Source organism: Oncorhynchus masou, chromosome 6 (assembly GCF_036934945.1).
Source record: "Oncorhynchus masou masou isolate Uvic2021 chromosome 6, UVic_Omas_1.1, whole genome shotgun sequence".
In the NCBI taxonomy this organism is placed as follows: Eukaryota; Metazoa; Chordata; class Actinopteri; order Salmoniformes; family Salmonidae; genus Oncorhynchus; species Oncorhynchus masou.
The window spans coordinates 59,963,696-59,986,941 of record NC_088217.1 but is presented as its reverse complement, the minus strand read 5'-3'; the positions used below and the strand labels follow the sequence as shown (position 1 = coordinate 59,986,941).

General features: G+C 42.1%; 1 protein-coding gene across 1 annotated transcript in view; it reads left to right on the top strand.

Moving 5' to 3' along the window:
* LOC135542364 (receptor-type tyrosine-protein phosphatase T-like) overlaps positions 1-23,246 on the top strand; it is a 553,030-nt gene that overhangs the window by 408,450 nt on the left and 121,334 nt on the right. Inside the window, exon 17 of the mRNA XM_064969287.1 lies at positions 1,211-1,398. Within this exon, the coding sequence (XP_064825359.1) occupies positions 1,211-1,398 (188 nt within the window). The remainder of the gene's footprint in view (positions 1-1,210; positions 1,399-23,246) is intronic.

Below are 23,246 nucleotides of genomic sequence, written 5' to 3'. Positions count from 1 at the left end.
CTTCCTGTGACATCGGGTGCTGTAGGTGTCCTGGAGGGCAGGTAGTTTGCCACCGGTGATGCGTTGGGCAGACCGCACCACCCTCTGGTGAGCCCTGTGGTTGCGGGCAGGGCCTCGAGCTTAATGATGAGCTTGTAGGGTACTATGGTGTTGAATGCTGAGCTTTAGTCAATGAACAGCATTCTTACATATGTATTCCTCTTGTCCAGATGGGACAGGGCAGTATGCAGTGTGATCTGTGGATCTATAGGGGCGGTAAGCAAATTGAAGTGGGTCTAGGGTAACAGGTAAGGTAGAGGAGATATGATCCTTGACTAGTCTCTCAAGGCACTTTATGATGACAGGAGTGCTACGGGGCAATAGTCATTTAGTTCAATTAACTTTGCTTTCTTGGGTACAGGAACAATGGTGGCCATCTTGAAGCATGTGGGGACAGAAGACTAGGATACGGAGAGATTGAATATGTTCGTAAACACACCAGCCAGCTGGTCTGTGCATGCTCTAAGGATGCGCCTAGGGATGCCGTCTGGGTCGGCAGCCTTGCGAGGGTTAACACACTGAAATGTCTTACTCACATCGTCCACAGAGAAGGAGAGGCCACTGTCATTGGTATCGGGCCGCATCGGTGGCATTGTGTTATCCCCAAAGCAGGCAAAGAAGGTGTTTGGCTTGTCCGGAAGCAAGACGTCGGTGTCCGCGACGTGGCTGGTTTTTCTTGTGTAGTCGGTGATTGTCTGTAGACCCTGCCACATCGTGTCTGAGCCGTTGAACAGTGTATTTGTCAATATTATTCTCGGAAGCTACCCGGAACATATCCCAGTCCGCGTGATCAAAACAATCTTGAAGCGTGGATTCTGATTGGTCAGACCAGTGTTGAATAGTCCTTAGCACGTGTACTTCCTATTTGAGTTTCTGCCCATAGAATGGGAGATGCAAAATGGAGTCGTGGTCAGATTTGCCCGAAAGGAGGGCAGGGGAGGGCCTTCTAGGCATCCCAGAAGTTGGAGTAACAGTGGTCGAGTGTTTTAGCAGCGCGAGTACAACAGTCAATATGTTTGGGAGAACAACATTTCATGAAAACAAGAGATTTCATTATATGAAAATGAGCTCCATTGCATCCTTCTTACACAGACTGACCGCTATGTGGTTCAATGCTAATCCAAATATCACAGAGTAAGTGGATACTGAGTGTGTTCTCCTTGTTCCACAGACAGCAGCCATAGTGAGTTGGCTCAGCCATCGTTGACCATCCAGACGTACCCATACGGGGGCTGTGAGTCAGTAGAGATGTCCTACCAAGCAGGCCAGTTCCAGCCAGCCATCCGTGTAGCCGACCTCCTCCAGCACATCACCCAGATGAAGTGTGGCCAGGGCTACGGCTTCAAGGAAGAGTATGAGGTAAGAATGGTTAGTACGGTTTTATCAACATTGCAGGGAATTCTAAGTGTGGTTATTGACATGAGGTCACGTCAATGTGGCCAGGAACTGTCCAATGTCGTCAGTTTGCACTTTTACAAGACGTTTTATACTTCGACCAGACATAATCCAGTTGCATTTCTGCCTTTCTGCCTTTAAGCAATCCGATTGTTGTTTGCGATCTGTTTGAGTTGATTTGATTCCTTGCCCCATATGCATTACCATTAGCTCACATCTCTGTTTGAATCATATGATGACATCTAATTTGCACTTTCCCTCTTTAGAATAAGGGAAACACATCAAATATTTATTGAAAATCACATTTAAAAACATCATTAGTATTCTCTGAAATATTAAACGGACTTCCACCCAATCCTATTGATCAACGCTCGACTCGTCTTGGAATATGATTTTTTATTACTCGGCATTGCATCTTAAGTCCAGTAAAGTATTTAAATTTGAAGGTGGCACAAAAGTGACACATAAGTTAAGTTAAGTAGCATAATACAATTAAATATGTCCACAGTCATATTCCTTATTCCTGCCAAATCACTCCTCCAATTATTTTTCATTTTCTCCTGAGAGTGAAAAGCATGGAACTATTAATATTATTGCAGATATACCTATTTACCTATACATAGCTGGTTCAGCCTTTTTTTAAAGTACGACGAGTTGCGCTGGATAAGAGTGCCTGCTAAATGACTCAGATGTGAATGTAAAAATAACTCTAGCAGAGATGGGACCAAGTCACAAAAAAGTCTCATGTCACAAGGTCCAAGTCTCAAGTCGAGTCCCAAATAGATTGAGTCAAGTCTTGAGTCAAGCCCAAGTCGTGCATTCTACAGTAGAGGTCGACCGATTATGATTTTTCAACGCCGATACCGCTACTGATTATTGGAGGACCAAAAAAGCCAATACCGATTAATCGGCCGATTTAAACATTTTTTTTATTTGTAATAATGACAATTACAACAATACTGAATGAACACTTATTTGAACTTAATATAATGCATATCAATACAATCAATTTAGCCTCAAGTAAATAATTAAACATGTTCAATTTGGTTTAAATAATGCAAAAACAAAGTGTTGGAGAAGAAAGTAAAAGTGCAATATGTGCTATGTAAGAAAGCTAACATTTCAGTTCCTTGCTCAGAACATGGGAACATATGAAAGCTGGTGGTTCCTTTTAACATGAGTCTTCAATATTCCCTGGTAAGAAGTTTTATTTTGTAGTTATTATTGGAATTATAGGACTATTTCCCTCTATACCATTTGTATTTCATTAACCTTTGACTATTGGATGTTCTTATAGGCACTTTAGTATTTCCAGTGTAACAGTATAGCTTCCGTCCCTCTCCTCGCTCCTCCCTGGGCTCGAACCAGCAACACAATGGCAACAGCCACCATCGAAGCAGTGTTACCCATGCAGAGTAAGGGAAACAACCACCCCAAGGCTCAGAGCGAGTGAAGTTTGAAAAACTATTAGCGCACGCTAACTAGCTAGCCATTTCACTTCGGTTACACCAGCCTCATCTCGGGAGTTGATAGGCTTGAAGTCATAAACAAGCCTCATCTCGGGAGTTGATAGGCTTGAAGTCATTAACAGCGCAATGCTTGACGCACAACAGAGAGCTGCTGGAAAAACGCATGAAAGTGCTGTTTGAATGAATGTTTACGTGTCTGCCTCTGCCTACCACCGCTCAGTCAGATACTTAGATACTTGTATGCTTGTATGCTCAGTCAGATTACATGCAACGCAGGACACGCTAGATAATATCTAGTAATATCGGCGCCCAAAAATACCGAACGTTATGAAAACTTGAAATCGGCCCTTAATTAAATCGGCCATTCCGATTAATCGGTCGACCTCTATTCCACAGTAAGAGCAAGTCAAGTTAAGTCGAGTCAAAATCTTTTTCAAGTTTCAAGTCAAGTAAAATAAATCTATACATGCAATGACTTGTTCAACTACTACTAACCTTTGTCTATTTATTGAGGCTACAAGACAGCCCTTTTCATTATTTTCTCTACAACACAAAAAAATGTAATAATTAATGTTGACAACAAATTCCAAATGCAACTAAATTATACATTTCAAGCAATTTTGACATGCTAAAAGACCAATAGGCATATGCTAGTAATTGTTGCTTGATGCCCCATTGCTGGTGAGCTTGCAAAGGAAATGGTTAATATACTTGATCACCCAAAAGTAGTTTTTTTTATATTAATTTATGGCAATCGTCTCTTACTCCAATTTGATGTTTGTGCTGCACCCGATCCTATAGCTGTACAGCAAATCAGCAATCTGTTCGCCAGCTCACTGGTTTTCAAACTTTTTTTGAGACCCCCAAAAAGGAATGTTTCAAAGCTTGCGCCCCCCACACACGCACATGCGCACAATCACTGCGTCATTACAGCCATAAACAGTGATGCACAAGATACATAAATGAACTTTGTTTTACTCCTGCATATTGATCTGAAAGTGATTCATGTTAGCTGTCGATATCGAGAAGGGATATCATGTTGCATTACCACTCCTCTGGATTCCAGAGCAAGCAGGATGGCATGGCCTAACTGTAATCAGCGGAGGGTAGAGGGTGCAGGATCGGATGGGAAACATGATCCATCTGTCGCCTTTTTCTTCCTCACAAATATCATAATTAATTGGCCAGAATATGTTAAACCTTCATTCCCTAAGTATTGAGGTTGTGCAATGTTACAGCTATCTATAAACATATTGCCAGTACCACCACTGAGGTATATAATTATAACCCAACCACACTAGGCCTGAAATATGAAGATGATCAATGAAATCACCAGATAGCGTCCATAGCAGATTGCTAAACAGTACTTTCTATGGATAATATTAACGTAATGTAAGTAGGCTACTCTGTTTTTGCCAGACAAAACAAGGGCTTTCTGGTCACTAATCTGAATATGTGCACCTGCCTTTGCGCACTAATGATGATTATTGGTCAACAGTCAAGACACACAACTTTTTGGTTCTGAAGCACAGATTCAATGTTTTTGAAACAAGAATGTGCTGCAAAGTCATAGGCATATGTTAGTGACCAGATCGAATAAGCAAAGGTATAAATACAAAATACAAATGATAAAAAAAAAATCCCATTCAGTTTCATGAGTTCTTCTTCTTCTTATTATTATTATTAATTTCATATCCTGAGATTTTAGCGTATTCTGAAAATATTGTATATTTTATAAAATATTATATAGGCCTAATTCAATTGGTGCAAATTCCCCACCTGAGGAAGTGGAAACTCCAAACACATAAACTAGGTCGCTACCTCTAAATTGAACATCTACTGCTCGTAGCCATGTATTAATCTACTGTACGATGGCAGATTTCACACGCTCTGTATTTCAAAGCCATATCAGATAACTTGATTGTAAAACAGTGTGCTTTGAGCTCAATAATGATAGTTGAGAAATACATTATATTATACATACAGAAAGCGGAGACTCCTCTCTTTATTGTGGATAATTTTTTCCCCCCACATTTTGTGTTTTTCCCCCGCAATTGAATTTTGAAATCTTATACAATCATGATGGGCACATGAGGGAGAGAGAGAGTGTGAGAAGCTCGCTCATTATAGCAGCCCCAGCGAAACGGCCTGGCACAGCAGAATATTGAGGATAATGCACTTTACTGTTTAACAAATTCATGATTTTATCTGCCCCAATAATGGGACAATTGGATTGAGGTGACCAGATAGAATGTGTAGCTTGCACCAGTGCATCCAATTCAAAATGTAACTCACATAGCCAAGTTAAAGGGTCGCAAAATGCGACTAAATAGTCTGGAGCTCTGATAGTGGGGATATTTTATAACGCCTTTTTGTTATCACTTCCCCCTCTAACCTGATTTGCCTCACAATTTCAGCACCTATCCCAATGCAAATTAAGTTGGCACTCCTCTGGCACTTATATTTTACTCGCTGCCTGTGTGTCCATGCTTGCTTATAAAATATAAAGGTCGTATTTTTTCATACGGTCAATGGGGAAAGTCAATAAATTGGCATGCATTCCCGAACATGACTTGTGGCTAGTGGATCGTGACTGCGGGCGGAGAATATCTTCAGAGACATACATTCAGTGCTTTCTATTATGGTGAAGAAGACCACAACTCTCAAATGGTGCCACACACAAACAAATGTTTTCATTTGTGTTCTGTCATTATGTGCTTCAGTATCGTTTATGACTTGTTCAACGGGTGTGTGGGGGTTGTGAACCTGCGCGTGTGTGTGTGTGTGTGTGTGTGTGTGTGTGTGTGTGTGTGTGTGTGTGTGTGTGTGTGTGTGTGTGTGTGTGTGTGTGTGTGTGTGTGTGTGTGTGTGTGTGTGTGTGTGTGTGTGGGCATGCATTTGTATGTGCGTGAGTGTGTGTGTGTGTGTGTGTGTGTGTGTGTGAAATAGATAGCATGTGAAAGAGAATGAGAAGGAGACAGGACTAAAGAGAGGCAGAGAAAGAGGGAGGGAGGGTGGGAGAGATAGATAAATAGATATCTGGGGACTGATTAAAGGCGATAGCGGCCACCTGTGTGTGTTTGTCAGCATAATCGGTCTATTACTCACATCCTGACAGATGCACTGAGAGAGGGAGACAGCCCTCACTGGCACAAACCACACACATGGATGGGCCCACATAAACAAACAGGGGAACGGAGCACTTAACATGGACATCTAGAGACACAAAGAACAAGGAGAGGACTAATTGAATCAAAGTCAAAATCATTTGGACATTTGGTCGCCGTCATAAAGGGACCCGACCTCAATCGCTAGCACATTGGTTTGAGATAGAACCCTCTACCCCCTTCTCTGTGTGTGACATTGTATGCTAACAATGGATGCAACCCAAATGGCACCCTATTCCCCTTATAGTGCACTACTTTCAGAGGGGAAGGGAAACACTATGATTTAGAACGCCAGCTAGCTGTACCTGTAAATCACCATATTCACATTGTTGCGTCACTGGCAGGAGAGTACATTTTGGAACTCCCAAAAGATGGCTGAATTTACAGAGTAGCTCCGAGTCAGAGATTGAGTTTATTACAGAGAATGAAATAATATTAGTCAGGGAGCCAATAAACCTGTTTGAGCCGATCGTTGCCCCAGATCAAAGAGTTGGTTCTCGTAGCAGTAACAACACAGATGTACCGCCTGAAACAACTCAGCTAGAGGGTCGGCTTAGACGAACACAAACTAGTGTGAGTGGGGGTGCTGCCAAATAATGGCTAGAGTGTGTGTATTGTAGAGAGATGGTGGCGATACAGCACAAAATCCCAGAGGATGGTGGCAGTCAGAGGTTCCTGTCAGTCTGTCTGGATGGGGACGTGTTTATTGGACGTGTCACTAATCCTTATGAAGGACTTCCTGGCAGAAGAGGTTACTCAACCAGTCAGCAGCTGATATGCCAGTTAAATAATTGGTAACATTTTGCTTGATTATATATTGTTTAAGGTTAATGTCAGTAGTGTCTCAATATATATAATCAGTATCCTATAACGATGCTTATCACCAGCGCTGTTTGGCACAATGGTGACACATTTGTTTACCTTTTGATTAGACTACCAGAGTTTGAATCGCAGACAGCATCATGATTCATGAAATTTCATTCTAACCAATAATGGGGCTTGCTCATTATAAATACATTGTGATTTAGTTTTGGTATCAGACTAACTTTTCTTATGATTTTGTTTTCAGCGCGTACAGGCTGACAGTTTATCGCCAGTTCACCCTATGGGCACATGGGATAATTGAACGAGGTGTATGGCGTCTCATCCCTGCATGTGTCGTTTCTTGCATAAGGCGCGCATAGCCAGAAGCAAAGGAATTGAAGAAACGTTTGAATAAAACCAGTTCATTTAGTAAATCGAGCCTAGCCTAAAACATATACCTAATGCCTGCACCTTATGTAAAAATAGTATTAGTGAGCTTGTCCACTTTAACCACAGGTTCAAGCGTAACCAGATAAACTACTTTCAGTGCGCACTAATCCCATGTCCCTGACGCTAGAGTAGTGACTTCAACCAGCCTTGGCTACAATCTATTGGAAAGTAATGGTAACTACACTGGGTAGCTAGTTGTCAAAGTAGACTTTAATAATATATGCCATTTAGCAGACGCCTTTATCCAAAGCAAACTGGGTACATGACAGTGGAAACAGATCATAGAAACAGGATTACAATGTTGATATCATGGATGGTCAGTCCTTGCATCTATAGCTCTGTCTGTGAATTGCAGAGCGGTTACATTTCTCCAGACCCATCCCTCAGCTTTTTACCAAAAAAAGAGCAGGGAGACACTTTGTTATTTAATATGCAGATTAAAGACACTCCAAAGTATGTTACAGATACTATAAAAATGTTCCATCACTCATACAGTTAGTGAATACACAGCATCCAGCACAGCAAACAATCAATCACTCAAATGTATTTTACAAAAGCCCTTTTTACATCAAAATAATAACCACAGTGGTTATAGAGGGTGCAACAATTCAACACCTCAGGAGCAAATGTCAGTTGGCTTTTCATAGCTGAGCATTCATAGGTTGAGAGAGAGAGTCGAAACGGCAGGACCGATACAAGGTAGCACATCTATTGAAAAGGGTAAAAAAATCTATGGTAAAACATTTACACTTCGATTCCCTTTATGGATGGGTGTATCTTTGAATTCGCTGTTGAATGGCCTGCTACTTCTCCATCTTCGGAGCACCACCCCGCTCCCCCAAAGTGATCGATAGTATTTCTTGGTTCGCACTGTGATGATTGTGATTCTGAGCTCTCAGGTTCATTGTCAGCTCCATCTGTGGCGTAGAGGGGCAAGACTCGGTTGTATACTGATGGTCGTGAGCACAATCTAGCTGGGCCCCGACCTCTTTAGTAATCGTCCCGGTGGTGTCATGCCCTGACCTTAGAGAGCCTTTTTATTTCTCTATGTGGTTAGGTCGGGGTGTGATTTGGGTGGGCATTCTAGTTTTTCTATTTCTTCGTTGGCCGGGTATGGTTCCCAATCAGAGGCAGCTGTCTATCGTTGTCTCTGATTGGGAATCCGCCTTTTTTCCACCTTTAGTTTGTGAGATCTTGCTTTTGTAATAGTTGCTGTGTTAGCGCTACAAAACGTTACATTCATTTTTTTTTGGTGTTAATCAAATAAGGAAAGATGTACACTTACAACGCTGCACCTTGGTCCAGTCCTTCTCTAAACGATCGTGACAGGTGGACCTCTTCTCCACCGCAGCACATGAACACTGTGGCACCAAGGGGTCAGTTTGGCATGCTGTTCTTCCCTGTTGGTAGAAAACAATTAAGGCATATATTAGTCTATAGATATATTCAAGAATATACTTGAAATAAACAATAGCCTTAGAAATAACATGGATTTGCATGTCATCCCGAAAACAAATGTTTTGTTAAGACAACAGAACCCAAATATATCAGTTGGCATTGACAAGCTATCTGTCATGTAGGCTTTGTCAACACACACACAGCAAATACAGAGACATTTATTTTTCAGCAAACATTAGCTATGTCAACTTCAGCCTATCTAAATACAAAACATTACAAAAACAAAATCTGTCAACAAAATGTATTACACTAAGCTATTTGAGGTGGAAGCGAGCTAAAGAAACTAACGTCACCTAATAACAGGGGTACATGTATGAACTATGTTGCAATTTTAGTTGCAGTTGAGTTGCTTGCTAACATTATTTGCTGGTGGGTTTTACACAAAACACTTCCAACTCAATTAGCTAGTTTCCTTCAAGTAGAGTTACAACAAATTTGTTCAGTGTCTAACGCTAGCCTACTCAACAACAGTCATAACCAGTTAACGTTACCTCAGGCTCCATTGCATTGACTCGCGTCGCCTCCTCCATTTAGTCGCTTTTGCTTGACTCCAAAGTCAGCGAACAACAGCCTGTGTATCACCAGTGTATCACCACCTAGTATGGCAACTGAACGGCCACGACCGCAGGGCTCTCCAGAGGGTGGTGCCACAGGAAGGCCAAAAAGATCATCAAGGACAACAACCACCCGAGCCACTGCCTGTTCACCCCGCTATCACCCAGAAGGTGAGGTCATTACAGGTGCATCAAAGCGGGGACCGAGAGACTGAAAAACAGCTTCTATTTCAAAGCCATCAGACTGTTAAACAGCTATCACTAACACAGAGAGGCTGCTGCCTACAAACAGACTTGAAGAACCATTGACCACTTTAATAAAGGGAACACTAGTCACTTTAATAATACTACTTTAATAATGTTTACATATCTTGCATTACTCATCTCATGTACAGTGGGGAGAACAAGTATTTGATACACTGCCGATTTTGCAGGTTTTCCTACTTACAAAGCATGTAGAGGTCTGTAATTTTTATCATAGGTACACTTCAACTGTGAGAGACAGAATCTAAAACAAAAATTGAGAAAATCACATTGTATGATTTTTAATTTGCATTTCTCAAGTCTCAAAATGGCAACCTATTTCCTATAGAGTGCAGGACCAATAGGGCTTTGGTCAAAAGTAGTACACTATATAGAGAATAGGGTGCCATTTGGGACGCTAGCCAAAACTAGGGCTGGTTAATGGCCCCACAGTAAAAGGTATCTGTTGATTAACAAAAGGTCATAGAGCACCCATGGAGTACCCACTCACATGAACTGCATAAATGCACTAGCATCCAGGAGTACTCACAATCAGCGTCTCTTTTAATGTACATTTTCAAAGGTTTGGTTGAGTTGTTTTTGCAAGTATGTACTGTATGTGAGCATGACTGTCTGTGTATGTATTGATATGAACATGAGCCTCTGTCTGTATTCGTTTGTGTGTGCATGCGTGTGTATATGTTTGTGCTTGAGTGTTGTTTGTGTATGTCCATACGCAAGAGTGTGTGTTTATGCATTTGTCCATTTGTCTTTATGCGTGTGTCCTTGCACGTGTGTATGTATGTGTGTTGATGAGGCTGTGGGGGAGGCAATGCTTCCTCTGCCCTATGGGTTTTCATTTCTCTGCGTACAGGGACCCTCTCTCCCTCCCACACCCCTGCCTCTATCTTATCACATCACCACTGTCTACCAGGGGACGAGAGTGTGGGAGTTTTCCCTCTTCACTTTCTCTTTCCTCTCTCTTTTTCTTTTTCAAGAATATTAATATGCGCAAAAAACTACCGATTGGAGATGAGAGGGATTGCATTAAGGGCATTTTCTTGTTCTTTTTGAAAAAAATAATCAGCAATCCCCTGACCGTAAAGTAAAAGGGAATCTGAACGTTTTGCCGCAGGCGTGCAATTATTCACCTCACTCCCACTTGCTCTCATTATCGGACAGGAAACGATGGATAGATAAACACTAGCCAGAGTGAGCCATCGGACTGCAACACACTGGCATACAGGCCCGGATCGTGTTCACTAGGTCATGCAGCAGAAACACAAGCATTACTGAAGTCCAGGTATGGGCGTGCAAAATTATTCAGCCCCCTTAAGTTAATACTTTGTAGCGCCACCTTTTGCTGCGATTACAGCTGTAAGTTGCTTGGGGTATGTCTCTATCAGTTTTGCACATCGAGAGACTGAAAATGTTTCCCATTCCTCCTTGCAAAACAGCTCGAGCTCAGTGAGGTTGGATGGAGAGCATTTGTGAACAGCAGTTTTCAGTTCTTTCCACAGATTCTCGATTGGATTCAGGTCTGGACTTTGACTTGGCCATTCTAACACCTGGATATGTTTATTTTGAACCATTCCATTGTAGATTGTGCTTTATGTTTTGGATCATTGTGTTGTTGGAAGACAAATCTCCGTCCCAGTCTCAGGTCTTTTGCAGACTCCATCAGATTTTCTTCCAGAATGGTCCTGTATTTGGCTCCAACCATCTTCCCTGTCCCTGCTGAAGAAAATCAGGCACAAACCATGATGCTGCCACCACCATGTTTGACAGTGGGGATGGTGTGGTCAGGGTAATGAGCTGTGTTGCTTTTACGCCAAACATAACGTTTAGCATTTTTGCCAAAAAGTTCAATTTTGGTTTCATCTGACCAGAGCACCTTCTTCCACATGTTTGGTGTGTCTCCCAGGTGGCTTGTGGCAAACTTTAAATGACACTTTCTATGGATATCTTTAAGAAATGGCTTTCTTCTTGCCACTCTTCCATAAAGGCCAGATTTGTGCAATATACGGCTGATTGTTGTCCTACGGACAGAGTCTCCCACCTCGGCTGTAGATCTCTGCAGTTCATCCAGAGTGATCATGGGCCTCTTGGCTGCATCTCTGATCAGTCTTCTCCTTGTATGAGCTGAAAGTTTAGAGGGACGGCCAGGTCTTGGTAGATTTGCAGTGGTCTGATACTCCTTCCATTTCAATATTATCGCTTGCACAGTGCTCCTTGGGATGTTTAAAGCTTGGGAAATCTTTTTGTATCCAAATCCGGCTTTAAACTTCTTCACAACAGTATCTCGGACCTGCTTGGTGTGTTCCTTGTTCTTCATGATGCTCTCTGCGCTTTTAACGGACCTCTGAGACTATCACAGTGCAGGTGCATTTATACGGAGACTTGATTACACACAGGTGGATTGTATTTATCATCATTAGTCATTTAGGTCAACATTGGATCATTCAGAGATCCTCACTGAACTTCTGGAGAGAGTTTGCTGCACTGAAAGTAAAGGGGGCTGAATAATTTTGCACACCCAATTTTTCAGTTTTTGATTTGTTAAAAAAGTTTGAAATATCCAATAAATGTCGTTCCACTTCATGATTGTGTCCCACTTGTTGTTGATTCTTCACAAAAAAAATACTGTTTTATATCTTTATGTTTGAAGCCTGAAATGTGGCCAAAGGTCACAAAGTTCAAGGGGGCCGAATACTTTCGCAAGGCACTTTACATATTCAAACCCAATATATTTCAAGATTAGCTGAAACAATATGGCCATCAATTAACTTGCATTAATGTTTTCTCCCGTCCAACAGTGCCACCATGCAGTCACACTGAACCACACTTTACAGGATAGCTAGACTCATATCCCTGAGCATGTGTGCAAACTTTCATCACTCCTTCATCAAACTGATCAAGAGATACTGTATAAAAATGTGCCCATTGTAGCACCACCATGTGGTCGATCTGAATGTCCTTGCGTATGCTGAGTCTTGACAGTGTTATAAATCCGAATACGAATATCCGTGTTGGATTTATATGTTATGTGCCAGACCATGTGAATGTTTGTTGTTTGAGATACTGCCCTGGAATATATTACCTTGGGAGACTTTGGTCAATAGATCTATTGATGCCATGTATCAAGTTTTGTACAGATCGGTCATTCAGTACCAAAGTAGTGTTTTAAGTGTTTTTACAAAATTCTAAGTGGCGGAAAATCCATAATGGCGGACTTCATGGTTCCTTCGGGGAAATGTGTTCCTTGTGAGGAGAGGGACTTATGTACAGAATTTCACAACACAGGGTGAGGGGTGTGAGCTTTCAACATTTGCTTGCTAAAGCACCAGCATGTGGCCAATTGGCGTGGCATCGCATGAGAGGGTGTGACCCAAGCAAGGTTGAACCCACCTAGGACTTACCATCTCACAGGAATTGACATATTACCACAAACGTTTTGCGGAACTGGAATAATAATAATAATGCCAACAAATACATTAGGGCTTCTCCAGCTTCACTGCTGAACCCCTAGTGAATACAACCCTTTACTCTATAGACAGCCAGCCTAGCTGTAAAGGAATCTGAACTCTGAGTGTTTAGCTATCATTTTCTTTTATACATTCTTGCCTGATTCATTCATTTATTATTTATACATTTCCTAATTAGGGTTGACTCCTGAACCCATAGCTAACATGGGCTAAGAAATTATAGCATATAGCTTGTGTGTGTATATATATATATATATATATATACACAACAGACTGGAACTATTGAACTACTCTGCACATAGTCAAATTTTTCCTTTCATTCAAGTTCTTACTGTCTGAACTTTCTTGAACAAGCATCCGCCTCTTTGTATTATCGTCAGTTTGGAACACAGAGGGAATCACAAAAGCCAAGCTGTAACCAGGGGCGCTCTCTCCTCAAAGAGTGGCAAAGCAACATGTTTTAATCATGTTTCATGAGGACCGTTTTCTCTTTCCCTCTTTTCTCTCTTTCTCTCTCTTGCACAGCCATTCATTTCTATCTTGAACTTTTGTACATTCTCTGCCTTTGATCCCAGTGTTTGTGAGCTCTCGTCTGGCTTCCGCTGTGAATGCTGTTATCTGTCAAGGGAGTATCTGGTCAAATCAGCCTCTAAAGTCCATTGCGCATGAGATGGCACTGTCGAGCAAGATGAAACATAATTGAGAAAGCAAACACTGAGTCAAGAGTGCAGAGGATGGGTCACGCGAAAAGAGGATGAGTGCCGCGAGCGCACAGACCAGTTGAGAAAGAAATTTGGTTGAGAGAACAGGATGTTCGGCGAGCGGACTCACTTTGGGTGAGCACAACATTATTGCTGCAGATCAAAAATGAATTAATGACTACAAAAATATAGATCCGTATGCAAGGAAACATGGTTCAAATGTGTAAAACCATTTAAAATCATCATTGTCAACCATCAACAGTCACTTGTCTTGACACCTTTGGGTTTCAATTTATATTTTTTCTGGATTGGATTTCAGGCTAGCGGAAAGGGGGCTTTGAGGTGGGTGCGTGTCTAGAAACATTAGTTTGGTCACTTTCACTGGTGTGATGGAAGAGCTAACAATTGCTTGCCCTTGGCCAGTCCAGTGTTGTGTCGAGTGATTGGTTGAGTCTTCTTGGGTACATGATGTCAAACAGATGCGCTTCAGAGCTGTCTGTTTAGCTTGCTAGCCAGCTTGAAAAGTAAGCACCAAATGATCTGGTAAAACCAGCTTCAACTTTATATAAGCAAGGTAATTGGGAAATAAGTGAAATAGCTATATTATACCTTGAGTGGAATCTACTTAGGTCTAGCTAACACAACGTGCCATTGGAACACAGGAGTGATGGTTGCTGATAATGGGCCTCTGTACGCCTATGTAGATATTCCATTAAAAATCAGCCGGATCCAGCTACAATAGTCATTTACAACATTAACAATATCTACACTCTATTTCTGATCAATTTGATGCTATTTTAATGGACAAAAATTGTGCTTTCCTTTCAAAAACAAGGACATTTCTAAGTGACCGCAAACTTTTGAACGGTAGTGTATGTGCTGAGTTGTGTAAGGCACAAGATGAGTTTGGGAACACCCATGACCCCAAAACCAATCGGAAGAACATTACGTCAAGATCAAAGGTGACTCACAGGTCCTAACTTGGCATCCCCCGCCTTGTAGGTGTATTGGTCTAGGGCGATGAAGTAGAAGCCTGAATCCACCTTGTCAGACATATGTTATCAACACACACACTGACCCGTCTCCTGGGAACAACTGCAGTGGGAGTAAAAATGCAATGTCAGGAAATGTCATATGCGTAATCCAATTGGAATTGAAAAGTTTGTTTTGTATTCAAGGTAACGGGCAATTTTATGACTGCTGCTGTATCAAATGAGGCAACTATTGATAATCCTTTCGCAAAATAAGTGATAACATACTATGGGACTGAGCCGAGCTATACCAATCCATGCCACTCGTCAGTCAGCATGGCTCTGTATTGAACAATGCCTCCATACAACGTCAAAGCAATTAGAAGAACTCTCAGTACCACTAATGATTAAGTTACGGGCAGGGGTCTAATGCTGCCGGAGCACGGAGGTGTGGCGCTCCCTCACTTTTTTCCAATTTGAAAATACACAGAGCTGGCATAACTATTTCTGGAAAATTCATTCTGATACATTCTAAATAAAGTATATTTAATTACCCGGTCTTCTCTCTGATGGTGGTGAGATTGATGAAGAACTTGTAGGCTAAGTGTGTGTGCACTGCGGAGGCCCGTCGGACGCTTGATCACTGGCCAATTAGAATGTTGATTTTTTTTTATTAACTCTGTCTGCCTTGATGTTCATAGAACTCCATGGACCCCCTCTTGCGCAGTGGAACCCAGAACGACATGTGACCAGGCGACACCGTTCTGCTGAGGATGCCAAAACCAGAGTAGCTGTAGCCCTGCTTGGGATATTTAGCCTACATTGGCTATTAGTTGAGACGCAGGCCCCGTTCTAGCTTGGTGTCATGCCTGCTCCCGCTCTCCCTCCCTGGCGCTTGAGGGCGCCAGGCTGCCCAGCACTACTTGCACTCCTGCCACCATCATTACGCACGCCTGATCCCCTCGTCACGCGCATCAGCGATTCATTGCACTCACATGGACTCAATCACTTGTGTTATTTCCTTCCCTATATCTGTCTGTTCTCCGCTTCAGCATTGATTGTCGTATGTCTTTATTTTACCCGGTTCTGACGCTGTTCCTGTCCTGTTCCATGTCAGTGTAAATTAAATGTTCACCCTCCATACCTGCTTCTCATCTCCAGCGTCGGTTCTTACACTTGGTATGTCAGGGTGTGTAATTGTAAATGGGAATTCAAAATCAAATCAAATGTATTTATATAGCCCTTCGTACATCAGCTGATATCTAAAAGTGCTGTACAGAAACCCAGCCTAAAACCACAAACAGCAAGCAATGCAGGTGTAGAAGCACGGTGGCTAGGAAAAACTCCCTAGAAAGGCCAAAACCTAGGAAGAAACCTAGAGAGGAACCAGGCTATGTGGGGTGGCCAGTCCTCTTCTGGCTGTGCCGGGTGGAGATTATAACAGAACATGGCCAAGATGTTCAAATGTTCATAAATGACCAGCATGGTCAAATAATAATAATCACAAGCAGAATAGTTGAAACTGGAGCAGCAGCACAGCCAGGTGGACTGGGGACAACAATGAGTCATCATGCCAGGGTGTTGTGAGAGAGAGAGAGAGAGAGAAAGAGAGAGAGAATTAGAGAGAGCATACTTAAATTCACACAGGACACCGGATAGGACAGGAGAAGTTCTCCAGATATAACAAACTGACCCTAGCCCCCCGACACAAACTACTGCAGCATAAATACTGGAAGCTGAGACAGGAGGGGTCAGGAGACACTGTGGCGATGGTATCCGATGATTCCCCCGGACAGGGCCAAACAGGAAGGATATAACCCCACCCACTTTGCCAAAGCACAGCCCCCACACCACTAGAGGGATATCTTCAACCACAAACTTACCGTCCTGAGACGAGGCCGAGTATAGCCCACAAAGATCTCCATAATGATGAAATTGGGCCAAGCTGGAGGTAATCATGCATTGAGGTTATAGTTTGAGATGCAGGAGTACACCACAACAAAAACTTGATTTTATGGCTGTTTTAAAATGAATTTCCAGCGATTCTACATAGTAATTTATGTTTACTACTTGCACAATTGATTTGATAGCATGTTTAAAATATGCAAGTAGTTCACCCCTCTGTTTTCTTTTATTCTGTAATATGGTATATTGCAACGATGTGTTCAAGCTGATGAAATCAAAGTTTATTTATGATACAGTGTGTAATCTACTCAATACATTGAACTGCCTACTGTACCTGCAATAAAGTTATTGCAAACAGTGCAAACATGATTAGTATGGAGATGCAGTTTGGACGTTTCACCAGTAATGAAGAATTATCATTCACGATTGACAGTGATGGCCTATTTTGAAATTTGGTCGCTTAAGCCTGACTTGTTGTTTGAGGGCATTACAAATATACAATTTTCTTTAGAAAATATGTGTGGGCATAGGCAGACATTGCAATTGGAGGATGACGAACTTTGATTAAGGAAATTATAAAACATAGCGCTACAACACCTGTTACAGAGGTGATGATAGAAGTCATGGTTACCTGCACGAAGTACCCAGAGTACTATGCAGAGAGAAGTACTTGGGATAGAGAGGACTGATGTATGTCCTATCGCTGTCAGCTAAGCTGAGAACAACTTCCCCACCACATAGTGAAAGTAGGCCTGCATGGAGAGAGAGAGAATATCGTTAGATGTCATTCTCTTTTATTGTAATTGCTCAAAAACTGCCAGAGTTAAAGAAATCAAATATGTATTTCAAATAGACTGTATCTCAAAGTATGCAGTTAGTGGTTTACAATATTGGCTATTTAGTTTGGATTTTAATCTCGCTTGGCTCTCCCTCAACCCATCTCAATCAGGGATGTCTTCCACAGTGAGAGACTTTCCTGTCTGTTCTCCTCACCCTGCCTCTCCCTCCTCTGCCACACTTTCCCAGTAATGCTGGTCTTCCAAGTCCTCCTTCTCAAGGTTCTAATCTCTGCCAAAGTTGCTTCAGCAAAGTACTTATTAAATGTTCTGATGTCATATTTCTGTTTAAAAAAACATTTTTGCTTGGTCATTATGGGGTATTGTGTAGTTTGAAGAGAAGAGTAAAACAGAAAGGCTGCAACGTAACAAAATGTGGAAAAGTCAAGGGGTCTGAATAATTCCCAAATGCACTGTATACTGATGCCACCCCTCATCTCTATAAGCTATTTAGTATGATCTCAATCAAATGATATATAGCCTACAGGCTATAGGCTATGAAGTGCATTTTCGGAGAAGCACAGATCAAGTTATATTCCTAAAACAGCTGTCGGGATGGTGAAAATAAAACTAGGCTGCATTACACACTGCATTGGATATTCCAACCCTGAGCCCAGCATGCTCTGGTCTTGCTGTACATTTTTTGGTGTGCTTCTTAAGCAATTGCTGTGCTGGTTAGGGCCACGGGGTTAGTTCAGGAGGAGTCAAAAGTTTACTCAGAATTTCTTGTTGTCGATTAGATCTAGTCCCAAAAATGCACTATCTTGCGTGTGGACTAGCCTATATTCTATTCAGTCTGAGAAGGAGAGCGCGAAGATGAGAAGCTTGCCAATACTATGATTGAATTTATTAAAAACAATATGTTTCCTGCCAATGATGTATTTATCTGATTTAATTATTTGCAAACAGGGACAGTTTCGTTGCAAACAAGACACACTGATTTGGAGTTAGAGAAATATATGATAAGATGGACAAATGCACATCTCTCTGTCCATTCTTAGCCCCTAATTCCAGTAATTTGTTTGCGCTAATATGTAAAATTACACAGAGTTGCATAAAATGTTTATAAAAGGCATTTTTTTTATCTTGGACCTGCAAATACGATGATAGATTCATGCCATGCATTTACTAAATGCAGCAAACAAAAAAAAACATCCCATTTTCAGGACCCTGTTTTTCAAAGATAATTAGTAAAAATCCAAATAACTTCACAGATCTTCATTGTAAATGGTTTAAACACTGGTTCCCATGCTGGTTCAATGAACCATAAACAATTAACGAACATGCACCTGTGGAATGGTCGTTAAGACACTAACAGCTTACAGACGGTAGGCAATTAAGGTCACAGTGAAAACCTAGGACACCAAAAAGGCCTTTCTACTGACTCTGAAAAACACCAAAAGAAAGATGCCCAGGGTCCTTGCTCATCTGCGTGAATGAGCCTTAGGCATGCTGCAAGGAGGCACGAGGACTGCAGATGTGGCCAGGGCAATAAATTGCAATGTCCATACTGTGAGACGCCTAACACAGCGCTACAGGGAGACAGGATGGACAGCTGATTGTCCTCGCAGTGGCAGACCACGTGTAACAACAGCTGCACAGTATCAGTACATCCCAACACCACATCTGCGGGACAGATACAAGATGGCAACAACAACTGCCCGAGTTACACCTATTGTAAGGCAGGTCCTCACCAGACATCACAGACAACAACGTTGCCTATGGGCACAAACCCACCGTCGCTGGACCAGACAGGACAGGCAAAAAGTGCTCTTCACTGACGAGTCGCGGTTTTGTCTCACCAGGGGTGATGGTCACATTCGCGTTTAGCGTCGAAGGAATGAGCGTTACACCGAGGCCTGTACTCCGGAGCGGGATTGATTTGGAGGTGGAGGGTCCGTCATGCAAAGAGCACGGATCTCAATCCCATTGAGCATGTCTTGGACCTGTTGGATCGGACGGTGAGGGCTAGGGCAAATACCCCAGAACTGGGAACTTGCAGGTGCCTTGGTGGAAGAGTGGGGTAACATCTCATAGCAAGAACTGGCAAAGCTGGTGCAGTCCACGAGGAGGAGATGCACTGCAGTTGTAACTATTATTTTGGGTATACTGTAGGGGAGGGTCACTTGTTTTTTTTTCAATCGTTCAGGGAGGGCTTAGGTAAAATATATTTTTCTGAAGGGAGGGCCATCCATTTTCACTTCAGAGAGTAAATCTGCAAGACAAAACAAAAATATCTGCTCTCTAATTAATATTTTGGTGCAACAATGATGTTCTGCTCACTCAAAGTCACACTTGCATCTCAAGTTTAATTTGCGCGTCCTGCTGCCCTCGATCACATTCTGCTCTCTCGATTGGTCTGTGCGCTCGCCGCACTCATCTTGCTCGACAGCACCATCTCGCACGCAATGGACTTTAGAGGCTGATTTTACAGCATAAAAGATGCCCCTGTAAATTTGGCCTTGCTTTGTTCTGGCTGTGTCCTGGCTGTTTCTTTCAGCACAGGAACCTATCTGATTAATTAAATGGAAAGTTAGTCTGGCTGCCCAGTCATAGTACACTACTTTTGACTAGGGTCCATAAGGCTCTGGTCAAAAGTAGTGCTCAATGTTCAGAATATAGTGCCATTTGGGATGCACACTTTGATTACTAATGTAGGCTTGCCATTGTAAAACCATAGAGTTCCTGTACTAATAACAAGCATTCAATTTCAACCATCTGCCATGGTGAAGTCCAGGTTGAGTATGCATTCAAAATGCCACAAATCCATATATTTTATTTATGCACAGCAATTATGCTGTCAGGTTGAAGCGAATGCCATAGGTCTATTTCAGTGCAAAGCTCTTTCTAGAGTTGCTTGATTAGATGAGAAACGTCCAGACGTACACTAAATGGTAAAAAAATTGTGGACACCTGCTTGTCGAATATCTCATTCCAAAATCATTGTCGTTAATATGGAGTTGGTCCCCCCTTTTCTGCAAATATTTCTGCTACAACAGCATCCACTCTTCTGGGAAGACTTTCCACTACATGTTGGAACATTGCTGCGGGGACTTGCTTCCATTCAGCTACAAGAGCATTAGTGAGGTCGGGCACTGATGTTGGTCTGACTCGGAGTCGGCGTTCCAATTCATCCAAAAAGGTGTTTGATGGGGTTGAGGTCAGGGCTCTGTGCAGGCCAGTCAAGTTCTTCCACACCGATCTCGACAAACTATTTATGTATGGACCTCGCTTTGTGCACGTGGCATTGTAATGCTGAAACAGGAAAGGGCGTTCCCCAAACCATACCCCGTTCAAACTCACTTAATCACAGAATAGTTTAGCATGTCTTTGCATGGTGTAGCTTTAAGATGACCCTTCACTGGAACTAAGGGAACTAGCCCAACCATGAAAAACAGCCCCGGAACATTATTCCTCCACTAAACTTTACAGTTTGCACTGCATTGGGGAGGTCGTGTTTTCCTGGCATCCGCCATAAACCCAGGTTCTTCCGTCGGACTGCCAGATGGTGAAGTGTGATTCATCACTCCAGAGAACACATTTCCACTGTGATCTTAAGCTTGTGTGCGGCCTCTTGGCCATGGAAAGCCATTTCATGAAGCTCCGGACGAACAGTTCGGCGATTCCGTTTTGTGGCTGAGCCGTTGTTACTCCTAGACATTTCCACCTCACAATAACAGTTCTTACAGTTGACCGGGCCAGCTCTAGCAGGGCAGAAATTTCAATGAACTGACTTGTTGGGAAGGTGGCATCCTATGACGGCGGCACGTTGAATGTCACTGAACTCTTCAGTATGGGCCATTCTTCTGCCAATGTTTGTCTATGAAGATTGCATGGCTGTGTGCTCAATTCTATACACCTGTCAGCAACGGGTGTGGCTGAAATAGCCGAATCCACTAATATGAAGGGCGTCTACAATTTATATAGAGAAACAGAAAGCTCTGAGAATATACCCATCAATCATCCTCAGTGTGTCTTGCTGTACAGTATATCTGTTAGTGCAATTTCTGAGTGGTGTGGACCTGAGCCAGTGTTGGCGAGTAGCTCTATTTCACGCTCAGGAAGAAGACAGATGTGCCATGATGGAGTAGAATTCTCAGGGTCTTTACAATCACGGCTGCCTGTGTTGTTACAGAGGGCAGAGAGAGAGAAAGCCATTTATGCCACGGCCAATCACGACAGAGATGGGCAACAGGATATTACAGCTCTAACAGGAAGTAATCGGAGGGAGTGGATTACAGACTTCCCTCAGAAAGCATTCACCTTTGACCTTAATAATAAACTCCCTGTTTGGGGGCAAGACAGTAAATCAATTTTTCAGTGGACTGGGCAATGAGGAATCAACGTCTGGTAAATGGGTCAAATGGTATGTTGTTGTCTGCAAGTGAAGCTGTGCAAGAGAAAGCTTGTTGTATCGGCAGTTTAGCATAGATATCCTTTAATGCATGCTAAAGGACAATTCTGCATTAATTAGGCAGCGGTGACAGATTTGCCCCTATGTTTTTTTATACAGGAATGCAAAAATAGCACACAGTCCATATGGCCTCCCTTGAGCAGCCTGTTAACCACACAAACACTCTCTACTTAGCCAATTTCACCATCAAGCGTGCTACTTTACATTTTCTGTACAGTTGAGATGATCCAGCGAAGGACAAACAACTCCATTTTAGTTGCATTCCACTTTGTTAGGTTCTCTGTATATTAGAGTGTATCCAAAGAAGGACAAAACAACTACATTTTTGTCACATTGCATAGGACATCATTAGGTCCCTATAAAATTGGAGAACATTGCCAGATTCACGGAATCCAGAAATTAAAAACGCAATTCAATAATATTCAAAAATGTATTGAACTTAGTAGAACATTCATGAATTTGCCAAACATTATCATAAGACATTAACAAAATGCATCAGTGACTCAGTGAAATATTTTGTTCTCCCCCTGAACAAGGCAGTTAACCCACTGTTCCCAGGTAGGCTGTCATTGTAAATAAGAATTTGTTCTTAACTGATTTGCCTTAATTAAGCAAATTGTAAACAGGAAGGACCCCTGTCTGTTTGTCTACCACCTTGTGTAGCCATTAGCATTGGTGTTAATGTAATGACAACCCTAGTAAATTGAAAGGCTTTCCAAAAAACCTTCTCAATTTTGCCAGAATGATATCATGGTCATTTGCATCAATCCAGTGGCCATTTGTTTTGCAAACTTTGCAATCACATTAGCGCTACAGAAACATTGCTAACCAAACAATGGTCACTGGCTGGTGCACTCTTGCAATTAAAGGGTAACTACAGAGAAAAATCGAATGTAAAAAATGTTACTTACAACATCCAATTTCGTGATTTTTGAAAGCGAAAACCTATAAAAAAAATAGAAAAACTTGAACCTGGATGAACAAAACAGAGAACTAAATACAAAATATATATATATAATGTCAGCTCATATTTATTGCAGTGCTTCTGACAAACTGAATATTTGAATCTTCATCCTTCTCAATGTCTCAGTCATAAACATCTACTAAAAGCCATCTTTTTGTTGAGCAGTACATCCATCAAATGACTGACGCGGTAGTACACTGACAATCAAAACAAGTGTTTTAAAAGTGTTACAGTGGGCATAGAGAGGACGAACGAGCGGTTCACTGACTACAAGAAATGGAGAGCCGAAAGCGGGTTGAGAGCTTCAAGTTCCTCGGTGCCCACATCACTAAGGGTCTATCATGGTCTTAACACACCAATACAGTCGTGAAGAGGGCATGACAACGCCTCT